The sequence below is a fragment of the Arachis ipaensis genome, chromosome B5, assembly GCF_059453495.1.
Source record: "Arachis ipaensis isolate K30076 ecotype BB chromosome B5, ASM5945349v1, whole genome shotgun sequence".
Lineage (NCBI taxonomy): Eukaryota > Viridiplantae > Streptophyta > Magnoliopsida > Fabales > Fabaceae > Arachis > Arachis ipaensis.
Window position 1 is genome coordinate 98,959,066 of NC_142440.1, and position 16,455 is coordinate 98,975,520.

General features: G+C 40.0%; 1 protein-coding gene across 1 annotated transcript; it reads right to left on the reverse strand.

The window, feature by feature from the left end:
- Positions 1-14,436: 14,436 nt before the first annotated feature.
- LOC148565122 (uncharacterized) lies at positions 14,437-15,711 on the reverse strand. The gene is made up of 2 exons (XM_088487121.1): positions 15,331-15,711; positions 14,437-15,030 (listed from the first exon to the last, which is right to left on the reverse strand). Exons 1-2 carry the CDS (start codon positions 15,709-15,711, stop codon positions 14,437-14,439), a joined length of 975 nt encoding a protein of 324 aa, XP_088343247.1.
- Between the last annotated feature and the right edge of the window lie 744 nt (positions 15,712-16,455).

Genomic DNA, 16,455 nt, shown 5'->3' on the forward strand with positions numbered 1-16,455 from the left:
TAATTAAACTCACAAACCTATATGGCCAACCCTTACACCTACCCTTGTAAACCACTCTTTGAGCCTTTAATTCCCATTTGTTCTCATTTTAAGCACATCATTTGCCCTAAGTGAAAAATTATTATGTTCTTGAATTGTATCTTTGATTAGCTTGGGTTTGAGTGTGTGTGTTAATCAAGTGTGGAGAAATTTGTGGGAAACATTGGTAGTTAGTGCTTTGGGTGTTCATTGAGAATATTTTGAAAAATGGGTAAACACTCATGCATTCATAACTCAAAACATATGCATCTCTCTTATATGATAAAGAAAGAAAGTTTGATGTACATACTTTGTATATATATATAGAAGAAAGAGAGAAAAAGAAAAAAAAAGAAAAGATAATAAGAATGAAAATAGGAGATGCATATGTGGTTGAATTAAAAAGAAGCATGCATGAGTGAATGTGAGAAAGGGATAAATGGGTAGCTAGGATTGTTTTGTTATGTATATAGGATGATATATAGGATTACGTGGGATGCTTGAGCTAATCAAAGATCCAATCTAATATCCAACTTAACCCTATTAATCCTACCCTTACCTAAGCCCCATTACAACCCTCAAAAGACCTCATGATATTTGCATTCATTCATCAAATATTAGTTGATTATTAGATGACTTGCAAATCTTTGAGAAACATGATTAAAGTAGGATTGAGTGATTAAACCCTACACACTGAGCGATTAAAGTATAAACACATCTGGTGAGGATTTTGATTGCTCAATTCTATCTTTCCATTGCCTATCTTATGTCTTCTTGCAAGTTGTTGAAATGAATTTTAGAAATTTCAAATCAATCTTTGGACATTGATCATATTGCTATATTTCCCTTGTATTGGCCATAAGCTCCTACTTTGGATTTATTGAGATTCTTTTGTTTGTTTTTCCCAAACTCAATAGGAATCATAGTGTAGATATATAGATAGCATTTAGTATAGTTACATGCACGTAGGTAGTTGCATTAATAATTACCCCTTCATTCATCTCCTTTGATTGCTTTAGCATGAGGACATGCTTGGTTTAAGTGTGGGGGAATTGATGAATCCATATTTTAAGATATAATTTGGTTTGATTTGAGTGGATTTCATCACAAAAATCCACATTTATTCGCCTAAATAGCATGCTTTTGTGAATTCTTTCCTAATTGTGCTTAATTGTGAAAAATATGCTTTTCATGCTTAAATTGCCAATTTTAATTCACTTTTCTCCCATTCGATGCCTTGATATATATTTTTTGAGTGATTTAAAGTTTTGAAGGCAAGTATGGGTTGAAGAAGTGAGGAAAAGAGCATGCAAAAGGGAAGAATTCAAGAAATGAAGGATTTGGAAAGCTGCCAACCCTGACCTCTCTATACTAAATTGGTCATAACTTGAGCTACAGAGGTCCAAATGAGACGGTTCCAGTGGCATTGGAAAGCTAACGTCCGGGGCTTCAAAATGATATGCAATTTGCCATAGTGGACATAAGTCTATCTGTATACGCATAGGTACTTGTGCGTCTGCACAGGTCAATTTTCAGCATGTGTGCGGACGCACGCGTCTGTGCGTCCGCACAGGTCCCTGCACGTGAGCTCATTAATGCAAATCACTGGGAGTGAATTTTGGGCCTCCAAAACACAATCTAACTCATTTTCTGAAGCTATTTAAGGCCAAAGTGAAGAGGAATGAAGGGGGGCAATTAGGTTTAGCTTTTACATGTTTTTCTCTTAGTTTCTAGAGAGAGAAGCCCCCCTCTAGAATTAGGTTATGTTTAGTTTAATTTCCTTTAATTTCTGTCTTTAATTCATGTTTTAATGTAGTTTCGTTTATGTTTCTTTACTTTATTGTCTTACTTCTCTTAGTTCTTCTTCTTTATTTCTCTTTTATGTCACTTTTTATGTTATGAATACTATTTGTCAATTTTAATTTCATTTAATGCAATTTATGTTTTATGTTCATTTATTGCTTTCTTTAGTTATTCTTGCTATTTTCTTAGTTTGGTAGTTTTAGAATTTATTTTTATGCATTTTAATATTATTTTATTCTCATGCACACCAAATGATTGATGAAATGCTTAGCTTAGTTTTTACTTAGTTTTTCTCCACTCTTGGCTTGAATTTGATGACTTTGGTGATCCTTGAGTCATTGATGTCCATTCTTGTCTGATATATTAGAGAAGTTAGTTAATTTAGTTTCCCTTGACTCTATGTGACCCCTTAGTGTTGACATAGGACTTAGGGATTGAAATTAACTATGCCTATTTGACTTATCTTCGATGTAAGGTTGACTAAATAGGATTAACTCTTCATAATCATCATATGTTTGTGGTCAATGACTAGGATAGGTAGCCTTAGCCTTCAATTACTTGCTAAGAGGTTTCCTGCATTTTAAGTTTCCTTTACTTGCATTTAATTGCTTTGACTTTTATTGCGTTGACTTTTATTTGCTTTGATGTTTAATTTCTTGCATGTTTAATTTTCACACTCTTGGTTGAGAAATTGGATGTTTGGGTGGAATTGAGTTGTGGATGTCCATTCCGTATTGTGTGAGAATGGTTAATTGATTTGGTTGCCATTGTTGCTAGACTTTCACTAAGTAATTAATGAGTTGACTAGGACTCATGGATTGAGATCAATTACACCTTTTGACTAATTCTCAAGGAGGATTGACTGGTTTGTATTGTTTCCACACAATTGCCATGTTTGTGGTCCACAACTAGGATAGGAAGCCTAGATTATCCAATTCTTGCCAAGAGTTGCCATTTACATTCCTTGCATTCTTGTTTTAATTACTTGATATTTACATTTCAATTTCTTGCTCTTGCTTTCATTCCCAATCCCCCATGCTCTCTCTCTCACAGCCAATAACTATACATTTCATTGCAACTCCTAGGGAAGAACGACCCGGGAGCTAAATACTATCGGTTAGTATTTGTTTTGATTTGAATTTAACATTTGATTTGGGAATTAATTATTGGTCTAGACTATACTTTCAACGGACAAATTCTATTTTTGTGAAAATCTTGATCAACGATAAATTCTCATTATCAAATTTGGCGCCGTTGCCGGGGAGTTGCAATGGTGTATGTTTTTGGCTATTGTAAATATGTTAATATGTAAATAGTTTGCTTTTTGGTTGTCTTTTGTTTCTGTCAATGGTTAGGATTGGGATCCCGGAGGACATTAGAGATTCAACCATTGGTGGGGAGGTCAAGTACAAACCACCATAGCAAGGGCTCTCCCAGTTGTCTAACTTAAAGAAATTAAATAAAAGTGCTTGGTAACATTGTTCCTACTCTTCTCTTTTTGTATATATTTTGGTTTATTGCATGTTTGTTTGGTTGGTTAGCTTGGAATTAGTTTAATTTTGAGATTTGTAAGTTAATTTTTCTTTGGATCATGAATTTATGGGTTCTTGAATGTTTTGGGGTTACGTTTTGATTGAACTAAGGCTTGGTATCTTAGAATTTTGAAAACATTTTTTTGCAAAATAAGGCATCTGTGTGTACGCACATACTTGTGCATGCGCACAGAACAGCTATTTTATGCTTCTTGTGCGTGTGCACTGACCTGTGCGCATGCATACGCATGATTTTGCCCTCTTTTCACAGCGCCAGCACACCTTGTGCGCGCGCGCTCCCCTACTTTCTGCGACCTATGTGTGCGCACCCACTCGTGCATACGCACACACACCCTTCTTCGTGCTGTATGTGCGGCCGCACAGGCTTGTGCGTCTGCACGCCATCTTGCAACCACTCTAGTGGGAGCGTTGGCACAGCCTGTGCATGTGAACCCCTACTCTCTTATGCTTCTGTGCGCGTGCACGAACCTGTGTGCGCGCGCACACATGATCCAACCCTTAAAAAAAAGTCTTCTGTTCGTGCGCACAGGCTTGTGCACACGCACACTCCTTAATTCCCCATCTGTTCTTAGCGCTCGCACCATGCCGTGCGCTCGCACACCCTCCCTTATTCAACCTTGTGTGGGTACGCATACGTACCTGTGCGTACCCACACCCCTATTTTCTCCCACTCTACTTCTTTTCTCCTCCTTTCTCTACTTCTTCTTTTCTTCTCTCTTTCACCCTTCTCTTCTCTTAATTTTGCCCTCTTTTATACTTATTCTAGTTGCTTTCCATTGCATTTTCTTTCCATTTTAATTATTATATTTGTTTTAGTTTAATTGTTCTTGATTAAATAAATTGCAAGTGTTGATTGATTTTGATTATGGGGTTGCTTCTTGCTTAAGTTTTGGTTTAATTATTGATGAATATGTGCACTGAGCATTAAAGTCTTTATTCAATTGCCTAGATAAATTGTGAGTTTGATTCATATGTTGTAACTACCATATGCATTAGACTATATCCTTTTGTTGCATCTTGAATTGTGCACTTTTACTTTAGTGATTTGAGTTGAGCTACTTAATCATCAAGGTTCTTAAGTGAATATAATCACATGACAAGGTATTTGTTCCTTGCTAATGCTTTGCATTTTTTTGAGTTGACTTGACCTGATTCTTATCAAGACTTGTCACTTTTTGTAACAAGCACCTTATGCATGTGATTATTTCATTATTTCTTAGAATGAATAAGTAGCCTCTTTTCATCATGGACTTGGTTATTGTTGATTGTGCCATTTTCTATTCACTTTGGGCTTTCACTTGCATAATCTCACTATCCAATATATTTTATACCCAATTCACTTTAGTTGTGGTTACCTAGGTTGTTTGTGCCTTAAGTTTTACTTATCTATTATTTGCAACCTAGGACTACTTAATTGGGGAACATGCTACTTATCTTGCTTTTCTGGTTATTGTTTTACTCAATCAATATGTTGTATTCTAAATTGTGCACGCATTTAGAATACATGCATTGTATTTTATCATACCACACATCTTACTTTTCCTCAATTGTTGTTTATTTGTATACAAAGCAACCAGAGCCCTCGGAGCCCACCCGTTGAAGGACGAGCCTCAAAACCTTTCATCCCTCGGATTGTGTGCATGCAGGAGGACCGTGCATTATTTAAGTGTGGGGGAGGATTGCCAACTTCAAGGGGGTAAAATTCTTCTCTTACACACTTTGCAATATTCTTTTTGTTCTTTTTCTTCAATTTTTGCAATTGTTTTTGTCTTATTTGCACTTTGTTTGGTTTAGGTTGTTTGTAAATATTTCTTTAATGCTTATAGTATTATGATAGTAAATACTCGCATGTTGCATGTTAGATTGAATAAGTTTGGCAAAACAACAAAGAATTTTCAAGAAATCTCTTTTTAGGCATTCCATTGATTAGATTTGAAAATTATTTTTGAACTTGCTTGAAGTATTCTTTGTTATGGGACATAGAAAAGAGCTTGAACAAAATACCAAGTGAGATTTGAGCTTTGATTCTATGGTTACATATTATCAACCACAAAATTTTGTTCTTGTGTGTTATAATCCTTTTATGATTGTGATCTTTGATTTGCTTTAATCTATATGTCCTATATTTGTTGTTTTGAATGCATTTAGTATGATTGAGGCCATTTTTAATTAAACTAACAAACCTTATGGCCAACCCTTACATCCACCCTTGTAAACCACTCTTTGAGCCTTTAATTCCCATTTGTTCTCATTTTAAGCACATCATTTGCCCTAAGTGAAAAATTATTATATTCTTGAATTGTATCTTTGATTAGCTTGGGTTTTGAGTGTGTGTTAATCAAGTGTGGAAAAATTTGTGGGAAACATTGGTAGTTAGTGCTTTGGGTTTTCATTGAAAATATTTCGAAAAATGGGTAAACACCATGCATTCATTACTCAAAACATATGCATCTCTTATATGATAAAGAAAGAAAGTTTGATGTACATATATATATATAGAAGAAAGAGAGAAAAAGAAAAAAAAAAGATAATAAGAATGAAAATAGGAGATGCATATGTGGTTGAATTAAAAAGAAGCATGCATGAGTGAATGTGAGAAAGGGATAAATGGGTAGCTAGGATTATTTTGTTATGTATATAGGATGATATATAGGATTAGGAGGGATGCTTGAGTTAATCAAAGATCCAATCTAATATCCCACTTAACCATATTAGTCCTACCCTTACCTATGCCCCATTACAACCATCAAAAGACCTCATGATATTTGCATTCATTCATCAAATATTAGTTGATTGTTAGATGACTTGCAAATCTTTGAGAAAGATGATTAAAGGAGGATTGAGTGATTAAACCCTACACACTGAGCGATTAGAGTGTAAACACATCTAGTGAGGGTTTCGATTCCTCAATTCTATGTTTCCATTGCCTATCTTATGTCTTGTTGCAAGTTGTTGAAATGAATTTTAGAAATTTCAAATCAATCTTTGGACATTGATCATATTGCTATATTTCCCTTGTCTTGGCCCTAAGCTCCTACTTTGGATTGATTGAGACTCTTTTGTTTGTTTTTGCCAAACTCAATAGGAATCATAGTGTAGATATATATATAGCATTTAGTATAGTTACATGCACATAGGTAGTTGCATTAATAATTACCCCTTCATTCATCTCCTTTGGTTACTTTAACATGAGGACATGCTTGGTTTAAGTGTGGGGGAATTGATGAATCTATATTTTATGATATATTTTGGTTTGATTTGAGTGGATTTCATCACATAAACTCACATTTATTCGCCTAAATAGCATGCTTTTGTGAATTCTTTCCTAATTGTGCTTAATTGTGAAAAATATGCTTTTCATGCTTAAATTGCCAATTTTAATTCACTTTTCCCCCATTCGATACCATGATATATTTGTTTGAGTGATTTAAGGTTATGAAGGCAAGTATGGGTTGAAGAAGTGAGGAAAAGAGCATGCAAAAGGGAAGAATTCAAGAAATGAAGGATTTTGAAAGCTGCCAGCCCTGACCTCTCTGTACTAAATTGGTCATAACTTGAGCTACAGAGGTCCAAATGAGGCAGTTCCAGGGGCATTGGAAAGCTAACGTCCGGAGCTTCAAAATAATATGCAATATGCTATAGTGGACATAAGTCTACCTGTGCGTACGCATAGGTACTTGTGGGTCCGCACAGGTCAATTTTCAGCATGTGTGCGGACGCACGCATCTGTGCGTCCGCACAGGTCCCTGCACGTGAGCTCATTAATGCAAATCGCTGGGGGCAATTTCTGGGCCTCCAAAACCCAATCCAACTTATTTTCTGAAGCTATTTAAGGCCAAAGTGAAGAGGAATAAGGGGGGAAATTAGGTTTAACTTTTACATGTTTTTCTCTTAGTTTCTAGAGAGAGAAGCCCCCCTCTCTCTAGAATTAGGTTATGTTTAGTTTAATTTCCTTTAATTTCTGTCTTTAATTCATGTTTTAATATAGTTTCATTTATGTTTCTTTACTTTATTGTCTTACTTCTCTTAGTTCTTCTTCTTAATTTCTCTTTTATATCACTTTTCATGTTATGAATACTATTTGTCAATTTTAATTTCATTTAATGTAATTTATGTTTTATGTTCATTTATTGCTTTCTTTAGTTGTTATTGCTATTTTCTTACTTTGGTAGTTTTAGAATTTATTTTAATGCATTTTAATATTATTTTATTCTCATACACACCAAGTGTTTGATGAAATGCTTGGCTTAGTTTTTACTTAGTTTTTCTCCACTATTGGCTTGAATTTGATGGCTTTGGTGATCCTTGAGTCATTGATGTCCATTCTTGTCTGATATATTAGAGAAGTTAGTTGATTTAGTTTTCCTTGACTTTATGTGACCCCTTAGTGTTGACATAGGACTTAGGGATTGAAATTAACTATGCCGATTTGACTTATCTTCGGTGTAAGGTTGACTAAATAGGATTAACTCTTCATAATCATCATATGTTTGTGGTCAATGACTAGGATAGGTAGCCTTAGCCTTCAATTACTTGCCAAGAGGTTTCTTGCATTTCAAGTTTCCTTTACTTGCATTTAATTACTTTGACTTTTATTGTGTTGACTTTTTTTGCTTTGATGTTTAATTTCTTGCATGTTTAATTTTCACACTCTTGGTTGAGAAATTGGATGTCTGGGTGGAATTGACTTGTGGATGTCCATTCTGCATTGTGTGAGAATGGTTAATTGATTTGGTTTCCATTGATGCTAGTCTTTCACTAAGTAATTAGTGAGTTGACTAGGACTCATCGATTGAGATCAATTACACCTTTTGACTAATTCACAAGGAGGATTGACTAGTTTGTATTGCTTCCACACAATTGCCATGTTTGTGGTCCACAACTAGGATAGGAAGCCTAGATTACCCAATTCTTGCCAAGAGTTGCCATTTAAATTCCTTGCTTTCTTGTTTCAATTCCTTGCTATTTACATTTCAATTTTTTGCTCTTGCTTTCATTCCCAATCCCCCATGCTCTCTCTCTCATAGCCAATAACTATACATTTCATTGCAACTCCAAGGGAAGAACGACCCGAGAGCTAAATACTCTCGGTTAATATTTGTTTTGATTTGAATTTAACATTTGATTTGGGAATTAATTGTTGGTCTGGACTATACTTTCAACGGACAAATTCTATTTTTGTGAAAATCTAGATCAACGATAAATTCTCATTATCAGCTGCCTCCCCTTCTACTGCTGCTGGTCCCCCTCCCAAGAGACAAAAGATTGTTGGGACTTATGATTTGAATGATAAAGAATTTGATGGTATGGCCTTTGCCACAGAGTTGATAGCTCCTTATGGAAAGGTTCCTCTAGACGATGTATCAATCCTCCACCACCTTGATTTTATATCTAGTAACAGTATTCAGATGGCTAATCTTGGTGTGGCCTTATCCCGGGTTATGCAGGAGTCCCCTGTCCATGCTGCCAAGGCCTTTTTGGAGGATGCCAAGGCTGAATATGACAGGATGGAGGGCCTAAAGGATGAATTGGATGCTAAGGTGGCCAAGTTGGGGATTGATGTAGAAAAGGAGAAGGATCGAGCTACTGTGACAGAGGCAGTTGCTAATCTGGCCGAGGAGGCTGCTAAGAAGTATAAGGAGAGCTATACTCGAACCTATGGTGAGCTATTAGAGGCTAAGGAGAGGCTTCAGTCTGCCCAAGATGATTATGCTAAATTTCAGGGCCATATGGTTAGTAGTGTGACCAAGATGTATGAAAATCTAATGGCCCAAGTCAGGGTTCTTGCTCCCGAGCTCGACCTCTCCTTATTCAGTATGGACAATGTGGTAGAGGATGGCAAGATTGTGCCTGCCCCAGATGATGAAGATCAAGGTCCTCCTCTTGTGCCACCACCTAAGGCTTCCTCAGCTCCTACTACTGCAGCTCCTTCTGCCGAGGTGGCCCCTCCTGGGCCTGAGCCTGATGTGGAAATTTTGAATGGGCCAAATGGAGTTATTAGTGCTACTCCGATCTCAACCATCCCACCTCCTTCTCAAGATGCAATTACTGGGGCTAACTTGGATCCTCTATGATGTTTTTGATTTTGTGCCCGACCTGTGGACTTTAAACTTTGTTGGTTTTTGTAAGTTTTATGGAGGATTTCTTGACACTTTGTTGCTTCTTGGCAACTTTTAAAAACAAACACTTTAAACTTTTGGGCTTCCATTTATGCAGCCTTTAAGTCTTTAATGTTTTAATTTGATGTGTTGACTTTGCTTGTGTCGATATGCTTGTATTTGGAGGTTGTTTTTCAAACTTTGTTTGGAGGAGGTTGCTCTTCAACCTTTATATAAGTGCTTTGGGTTTCCTTGGGTTAGCACCCCTTGAGGTGGGGTTTGCCCTGGTTTCCCTTGCGGTGGCTACCTCCTTTCTTTAGTTAGCTATATTGTTTTTGCAACTTGTCGTCTGGGCTTTTTAGTCGTATTCCAACAACTTTTTAGGTAGTGTCCCGATGGGGAAACTTTCCTTTATAATTTGTTTGGATGACTTTTTAGCTCCATTTCGAGGTCGTGCTCTTGCTTTAGGTAAAATCCTTTTCAGGGCTTGTACCTTTTTAGCTGAGCACTTTGGTCCTTGGTTTATTAACCTTCCTTTGGCCTTTGCAAGATATTTTTATCCCTTTTTAGTGATCTTTTCATTTGTCCGACTTCTCTGTCGGGCCTTATTAAGTTATTTTTAGTAATCCTATTTAGTAAGACCTCGTCAGGTCACTTTTTCTGGATTACTTTTTATAACTTCTTGCATTATCTTGCTTTTATCGCTTCACCTTTCCGACCTCTTTTAACCGGGTGATGAATTTCGCGTTTTATGAGCTTAGATTAATGCATCTTGGTAGGAAACGTTTTAGGGAATTTATAACTTTCATTCAAATAATAATGAGATAAAAACATAAAAAAAAGTGTGTACATGGGAGTGCTTACCCTTCTAGGTCGGGCAGTCTTTTAGATCTCGGCCTGGCGCCTCATTAAAAAACCTTTTCAGGAAAAAGAGTGCGCTTTGACCTAAGACCTTTACTATTTTCTAGCTATAGTACCTTCTTAGGCTACAGGCATGCCATGACCTTGGTAGCTCTCTCCCTTCGAGGTTGGACACCTTATAGTAGCCTTTTCCTAGTACTTCTGTAACTAGGTATGGCCCTTTCCAATTAGCTGCTAGCTTCCCTTCTCCTGATCGAACTACTCCGATATCATTTCGGATTAAGATGATATCATTGGTGGTGAAGCAACACTGGATTACCTTCCGACTATACCTCAGAGCCATTTGGCGCTTTAGGGCTTCCTCTCTGATCCGAACTCTTTCTCGGACTTCTGAAAGTAGGTCGAACTCTTCCCTTTGAGCTTGGGAGTTTGTGTCTTCATTGTAGAGGATCACTCTAGGGGATCCTTCTTCTATTTCCACTGGAATCATTGCCTCCATTCTGTAAGCAAGTTAGAATGGTGATTCTCCGGTAGTTGAGTGTGGTGTTGTCCGGTATGCCCATAGAACTTGCGGGAGCTCTTCGGCCCAAGCTCCCTTGGTGTCCTGTAGTCTCCATTTTAACCCGGCCTGTATGACTTTGTTAGCGGCTTTCGCCTGTCCATTGGCTTGTGGATGCTCTACAGAGGTGAACTGGTGCTTGATTTTCAAATCAGCTACCAAGTTTCTGAAGCCTGTGTCATTGAACTGAGTGCCATTGTCTGTGGTAATAGAGTGTAGGACCCCAAACCTTGTGAAAATGTTTCTGTACAAGAACTTTTGACTTTTTTGGGCCGTGGCAGTGGCTAAAAGTTCAGCCTCGATCCACTTTGTGAAATAGTCTAATCCTACAATGAGGAACTTGACTTGCCTTGATCCCTGAGGAAAAGGTCCGAGGAGGTCGAGCCCCCACTTTGCGAAAAGCCAAGGTGAAGTGATACAAATGGGTTCTTCGGGTGGTGCGATGTGAAAGTTGGCATGCTTCTGATAGGGGGCATGTTTTGACGAACTCTGTTGCTTCCTTTTGTAGGGTCGGCCAGTAAAAACTAACTCGGAGTACCTTTTTGGAAAGAGCTCGTGCCCTGAGGTGGTTGCCGCACATGCCACTGTGAACTTCCTCAAGAACTTCCCTCGTAGTGGAGGTCGGGACGCATTTTAGGAGGGATGTAGAAATTCCACTCCTATATAGGACTTCGTGCACTATGGTGTAGTACTGCGGTTCTCATACTAGCCTTTTTGCCTCCTTTTTGTCTGCAGGAAGAGTTTTAGACTTGAGATAGTTGACTATGGGAGTCATCCATCCTTGGTCCTGGTCTGATATGCTTAAGACCTTTTTTTCTTCCGAGGTTGACGGATTTTGTAGTGTTTCTTGGAAGAGGCTTCTATTGTTGCCCCCAGGTTTGGTGCTGGCTAGTTTCGAAAGTGCATCAGCTCGGGCATTTTGTTCCCGAGGTATATGTTGGATCTCATATCCCATGAAGTTTCCAAGCTGTTCTCTGGTTTTGTCTAGGTATTTCTTCATGGTGGGATCCTTAGCCTGGTAGCTCCCTTCTATTTGCGAGGTGACAAATTGTGATTCGTTGAAAATGGTAAGCTTTTGAGCGCCGACCTCCCTAGCCAGCTTCAAACCTACCAATAAGGCTTCGTACTCGGCTTGGTTATTTGAGGCGGGAAACTCAAACTTTAGGGAGAGCTCAAGTTGAGTTCCTTTATTGCTTTCTAAGATTACTCCGGCTCCACTTCTGGCTTTGTTTGATGAACCGTCAACGTAGAGGTTCCAGCCGGTGGGGGTGTCTGGGGTGTCGGTGTATTCTGCAACAAAGTCGGCCAAATATTGGGACTTGATGGCTGTCCAAGCTTCATACATTAAATCGAACTCGGACAACTTGACTGCCCATTGAAGAATTCTTCCAGCTAAGTCTATTTTTTGTAGAATATTTTTTATAGGTTGATTTGTCCGTACTCTGATAGTGTTTGCTTGAAAATATGGCCGGAGTCATCGAGAAGTAAGTATAAGGGCGTAGGCAAACTTTTCTATCTTTTGATAGTTTAGTTCAGCCCCTTGTAGAGCCTTACTGATGATGTAGATGGGCTATTGCCCATTTTCGTCTTCTCTGACTAGTGCTGAAGCTATTGTCCTACTTCCTACGGCAAGGTATAGGATTAGCTCTTCACCTTCCTGGGTCAGTTAGGATGGGTGGTTGCCCCAGGAATGTCTTGAAGTCTTGGAAGGCTTTTTCACATTTTGGGGTCCATTCGAACCTCTTTTTTTTCCTTAGTATTGCATAGAAAGGGAGAGATCTTAATGCCGATCCAACTAGGATTCTAGACAAAGCTACCAGTCTTCCTTTGAGCTGCTGGACCTCCTTACCACAGGTCGGGCTTTTCATGCTAAGTATGGCCTGGCATTTATTCGGGTTTGCTTCAATCCCCCTTTGAGTGAGCATAAAGCCTAAGAATTTGCCAGCTTCTACTGCGAAGGTGCACTTTGTGGGGTTAAGTCTCATACCATGCTTTCTTATGGTGTTAAACACTTCAGTGAGGTCGGATAACAACGTTTCCTCTCTTTGTATCTTTAACAGCATGTCGTCTACATAAACCTCCATCAGCTTTCTGATGTGATTGGCAAACACTTTGTTCATCAATCTTTGATATGTAGCGCATGCGTTCTTGAGGCCGAAGAGCATGGCTACGTAGCAGTAGTTTGCTCTTGGGGTTAGGAATGAGATTTTCTCCTGGTCAGGTTGATACATCGGGATTTGATTGTATCCCGAGTAAGCGTCCATGAACGAGAGGTAGTTATATCCCGATGAAGCGTCGACTAGTGTGTCGATGTTCGGGAATGGATAGGGATCCTTTGGGCAGGCTTTGTTGAGGTCGGTGTAATCAGTGCACATCCACCACTTCCCATTTGAGTTCTTAACCAATACTACATTGGCTAGCCATAATGGGTACTTTACCTCCCTTATGAACCCTGCTTCTAACAAGGCCTGTACCTGTTTCTCTACAACTTGCAATCTCTCTGCGCCGAGCTTTCTTCACTTCTGTTGTACTGGCCGAGATCCAGGGTATACTGCTAGTTTATGGAACATTAGTCCGGGATCGATGCCAGGCATATCCGCGACCTTCCATGCAAAGAGGTCGGAATTATCCTTTAGGAGTTTTCTTAACAGCTCCTTGAGGTCTCCTTTTAGATTCACCCATGTATTTGTTGTTTTGTCTTGAGTTTTACCGATTTGAACATCTTCGGTCTCACCTTCTGGTTGAGGGCAGAGTTCTTCCCGAGCCTGGATTCCCCCAAGTTCTATAGTATTGGTTTCTGTTCATACCATGGGTCGAGCTATGTGAGCCGGGATGGATGAAGACAAAAACGACCGACCTCTTATAAAGGTTGGTCGACACCGACCTCTACCCAAAGAGCTCGGCCAAGTTACTATAAGGGCCCAAGTAGGGCCAAAACAAAAGATCACAGCCCACCTAAAGGCGGTTGGCCTAAAGATAATGGGACCCATTCACAAAAGATAAGATAAGATAACAAACTTATCTCAAGGGAGGTCATCCCAGACTACTATAAATACACTGGAGCACCCAGGTATAACTCATACTCTGATTCTACACAAAAAACCTACCTAAAGCACGTGCTAACTTAAGTATCAGAGTCTCTTGCAGGTACCACCACCCTCCGGTGATCAAAGATCAGCAGCACCACCAGATCCAATAAGTCGGACACGATAGCTCCGGCTACCACAACAGATCTCCTTCGAGATCGGCCTTCAATTTCAGGTAACCCTTAGAACAGTTTCCTTTCCTCTGGGGTCACCTTTAAGGTTCAGACTTTTGTTATAACTGCGTCGCACGAGTTTTTGGACTTCTTTTACGTTAGCGATCCCTTCTAGAGTTAGGAACTTCATGCATAGGTGCGGAGTGGAGACCACTGCGGCGAGCTGGTTCAGTGTTGTCCGACCTATTAGGGCATTGTAGGTTGAACTCACGTCGACTACAGTGTAGTCTATGCTTAACGTCCTAGACCGAGTTCCTTTTCTGAAGGTTGTGTGTGGGATGTACCCTAGTGGCTGAATTGGGGCGTCTCCTGGTCCGAACAAGCTATTTGGATATAGTCTGAGTTCTTTTTCTTGTAGGCCGACCTTGTCGAAGGCGGATTTTGGAACAGTATATCCGTAGAGCTTCCTTGGTCGACCAATGTTCGGTGAAGGTTAGCATTGGCTAGTGTGATGGTAATGAACACGGGGTCATCATGCCCTGGGATGATGCCCGCGGCGTCTTCTTGAGTGAAGGTAATAGTGGGGAGGTCGGCCGACCTGTCCCCTCTTCCGACATGGTGCATCTCTTTAAGGTATCTTTTGCGGGAGGACTTAGAGATCCCTCCTCCATCGAATCCTCCATCTATCATGTGAATATGTCTTTCAGGGGTGTGAGGGGGACGTTCAGCCCATCCTCCTTCGTCGTCCCTTCTTCGTTTTTTTGGTTCGTCTGTTCTGTTGGCCAGGAACCTGTCTAGTCTTCCTTCTCGGGCTAGTTTTTCTATGACGTACTTCAGGTCATAGCATTCGTTGGTAGGGTGCCCATAGACTCGGTGGTATTCCCAATACTCTGTCTGACTTCCTTCCCTTTTGTGTTTAATCGGACGAGGGGGCGGAATCTTCTCAGTGTTGCATATCTCTCTATAGATATCCACAAGGGACACCCGGAGGGGTGTGTAGTTGTGGTACTTTCTAGGTTTTTCAGTAGGTTGGTCTTCTTTTTTCCAGGATTATTTATCCTTGTCTCGAGGTGGGTAGGAGAATCCGAATTTTGAGGCTTCTCCTAATCGAGAGTTTTCCTCCATATTAATGTACTTTTCTGTCCGCTCTTGTACCTCGTTCAGAGATGTTGGGTGCTTTTTGGATATGGAGTGGCTAAAGGGTCCTTCTCGCTGACCATTGATAAGTCCCATAATTACTGCTTCTGTAGGGAGATTCTGTATGTCGAGGCATGCTTTATTGAATCTTTCTATATAACTGCGGAGGCTCTCCCGATCTCCTTGTTTAATCCCTAGAAGGCTCGGAACATGCTTGGTTTTCTCTTTCTGAATGGAGAACCTAGCTAGGAACTTCTTGGCGAGGGCATCGAAGCTTGCAATTGACCTTGGTGGCAAGCTATCGAACCACTTTATGGCTGTTTTGGTCAAGGTGGTCGGGAAAGCTTTGCAACGGGTTGCATCCGAGACACCTGTGAGGTACATCCGGCTCCTGAAGTTACTGAGATGATGACTTGGGTCAGACGTACCATCGTAGGGAGTCATGTCAAGGGCTTTGAAATCTTTTGGGACTTTAGCTTTCATGATTTCCTTTGTAAATGGGTCTTGGTCCTTTTAGGTACTATCTTCGCGATGGGACCGAGTAGTTTTAGTTTTGAGATTGGCTTCGATTTTGAGGGGCTTGTCTTCCAGCTCTCGACGTGTTCTTGTTTCTCTCCAAAGATCTCGCTCGGCCTCTCGCTACCGCTCAGCTTCTTATTCGAGCTGTCTGAGGCAATCCTGCTGTTCACGGATGGCATCTAAGATTTTCGTGTTTGGGGTTTGCTTGTCTCACTTGGATTGAGGTGGGTCCTTTGATGTAGCATCCGTATTTTTAAGCGTCGTTCTTTCTTCCAAACCAGAGTTATGATCGTTGTCAAGGTTATCTTCCATGATGGTGGGGTGACTTCCAGGTCCCCGGTAACGGTGCCAATGTTGGTGGGGTTTATCTGAGACTGAAGGTCGATCTCGGATGAGATCTTCTGATAAGATCGAAGCAGTTGTGTTCGACTTGCCGGGCCTTAAGGTGCTGCTGATCCGTGGTCACCAGAGGGTGGTGGTACCTGCAAGAGACTCCGATGCTTAAGTTAGCATGGGCTTTAGGCAGGTTTTTAGTAGAATTGGAATGTATGTTATACCTGGGTACTCCAGTGTATCTATAGTAGTGGGGAGTGACCTCCCTTGAGATAATTTAGTTATCTTATCTTATATTTTTGTGGGTGAAGCCACTTTACCAGCCGCCTTTGGGTGAGCTGTGATCTTCTGCTTTAGGCCTGCTTAGGCCTTTAT

Excerpts from the sequence above, each read along its gene's own strand:
- LOC148565122 (XM_088487121.1), bottom strand. The coding sequence starts at position 15,711 with ATGAAAGCTAAAGTCCCAAAAGATTTCAAAGCCCTTGACATGACTCCC. Across the intron at positions 15,031-15,330 it reads AGAATCTCCCTACAGAAGCA|ATTCCGCCCCCTCGTCCGAT; the intron begins GTAATTATGGGA and ends AACACTGAGAAG.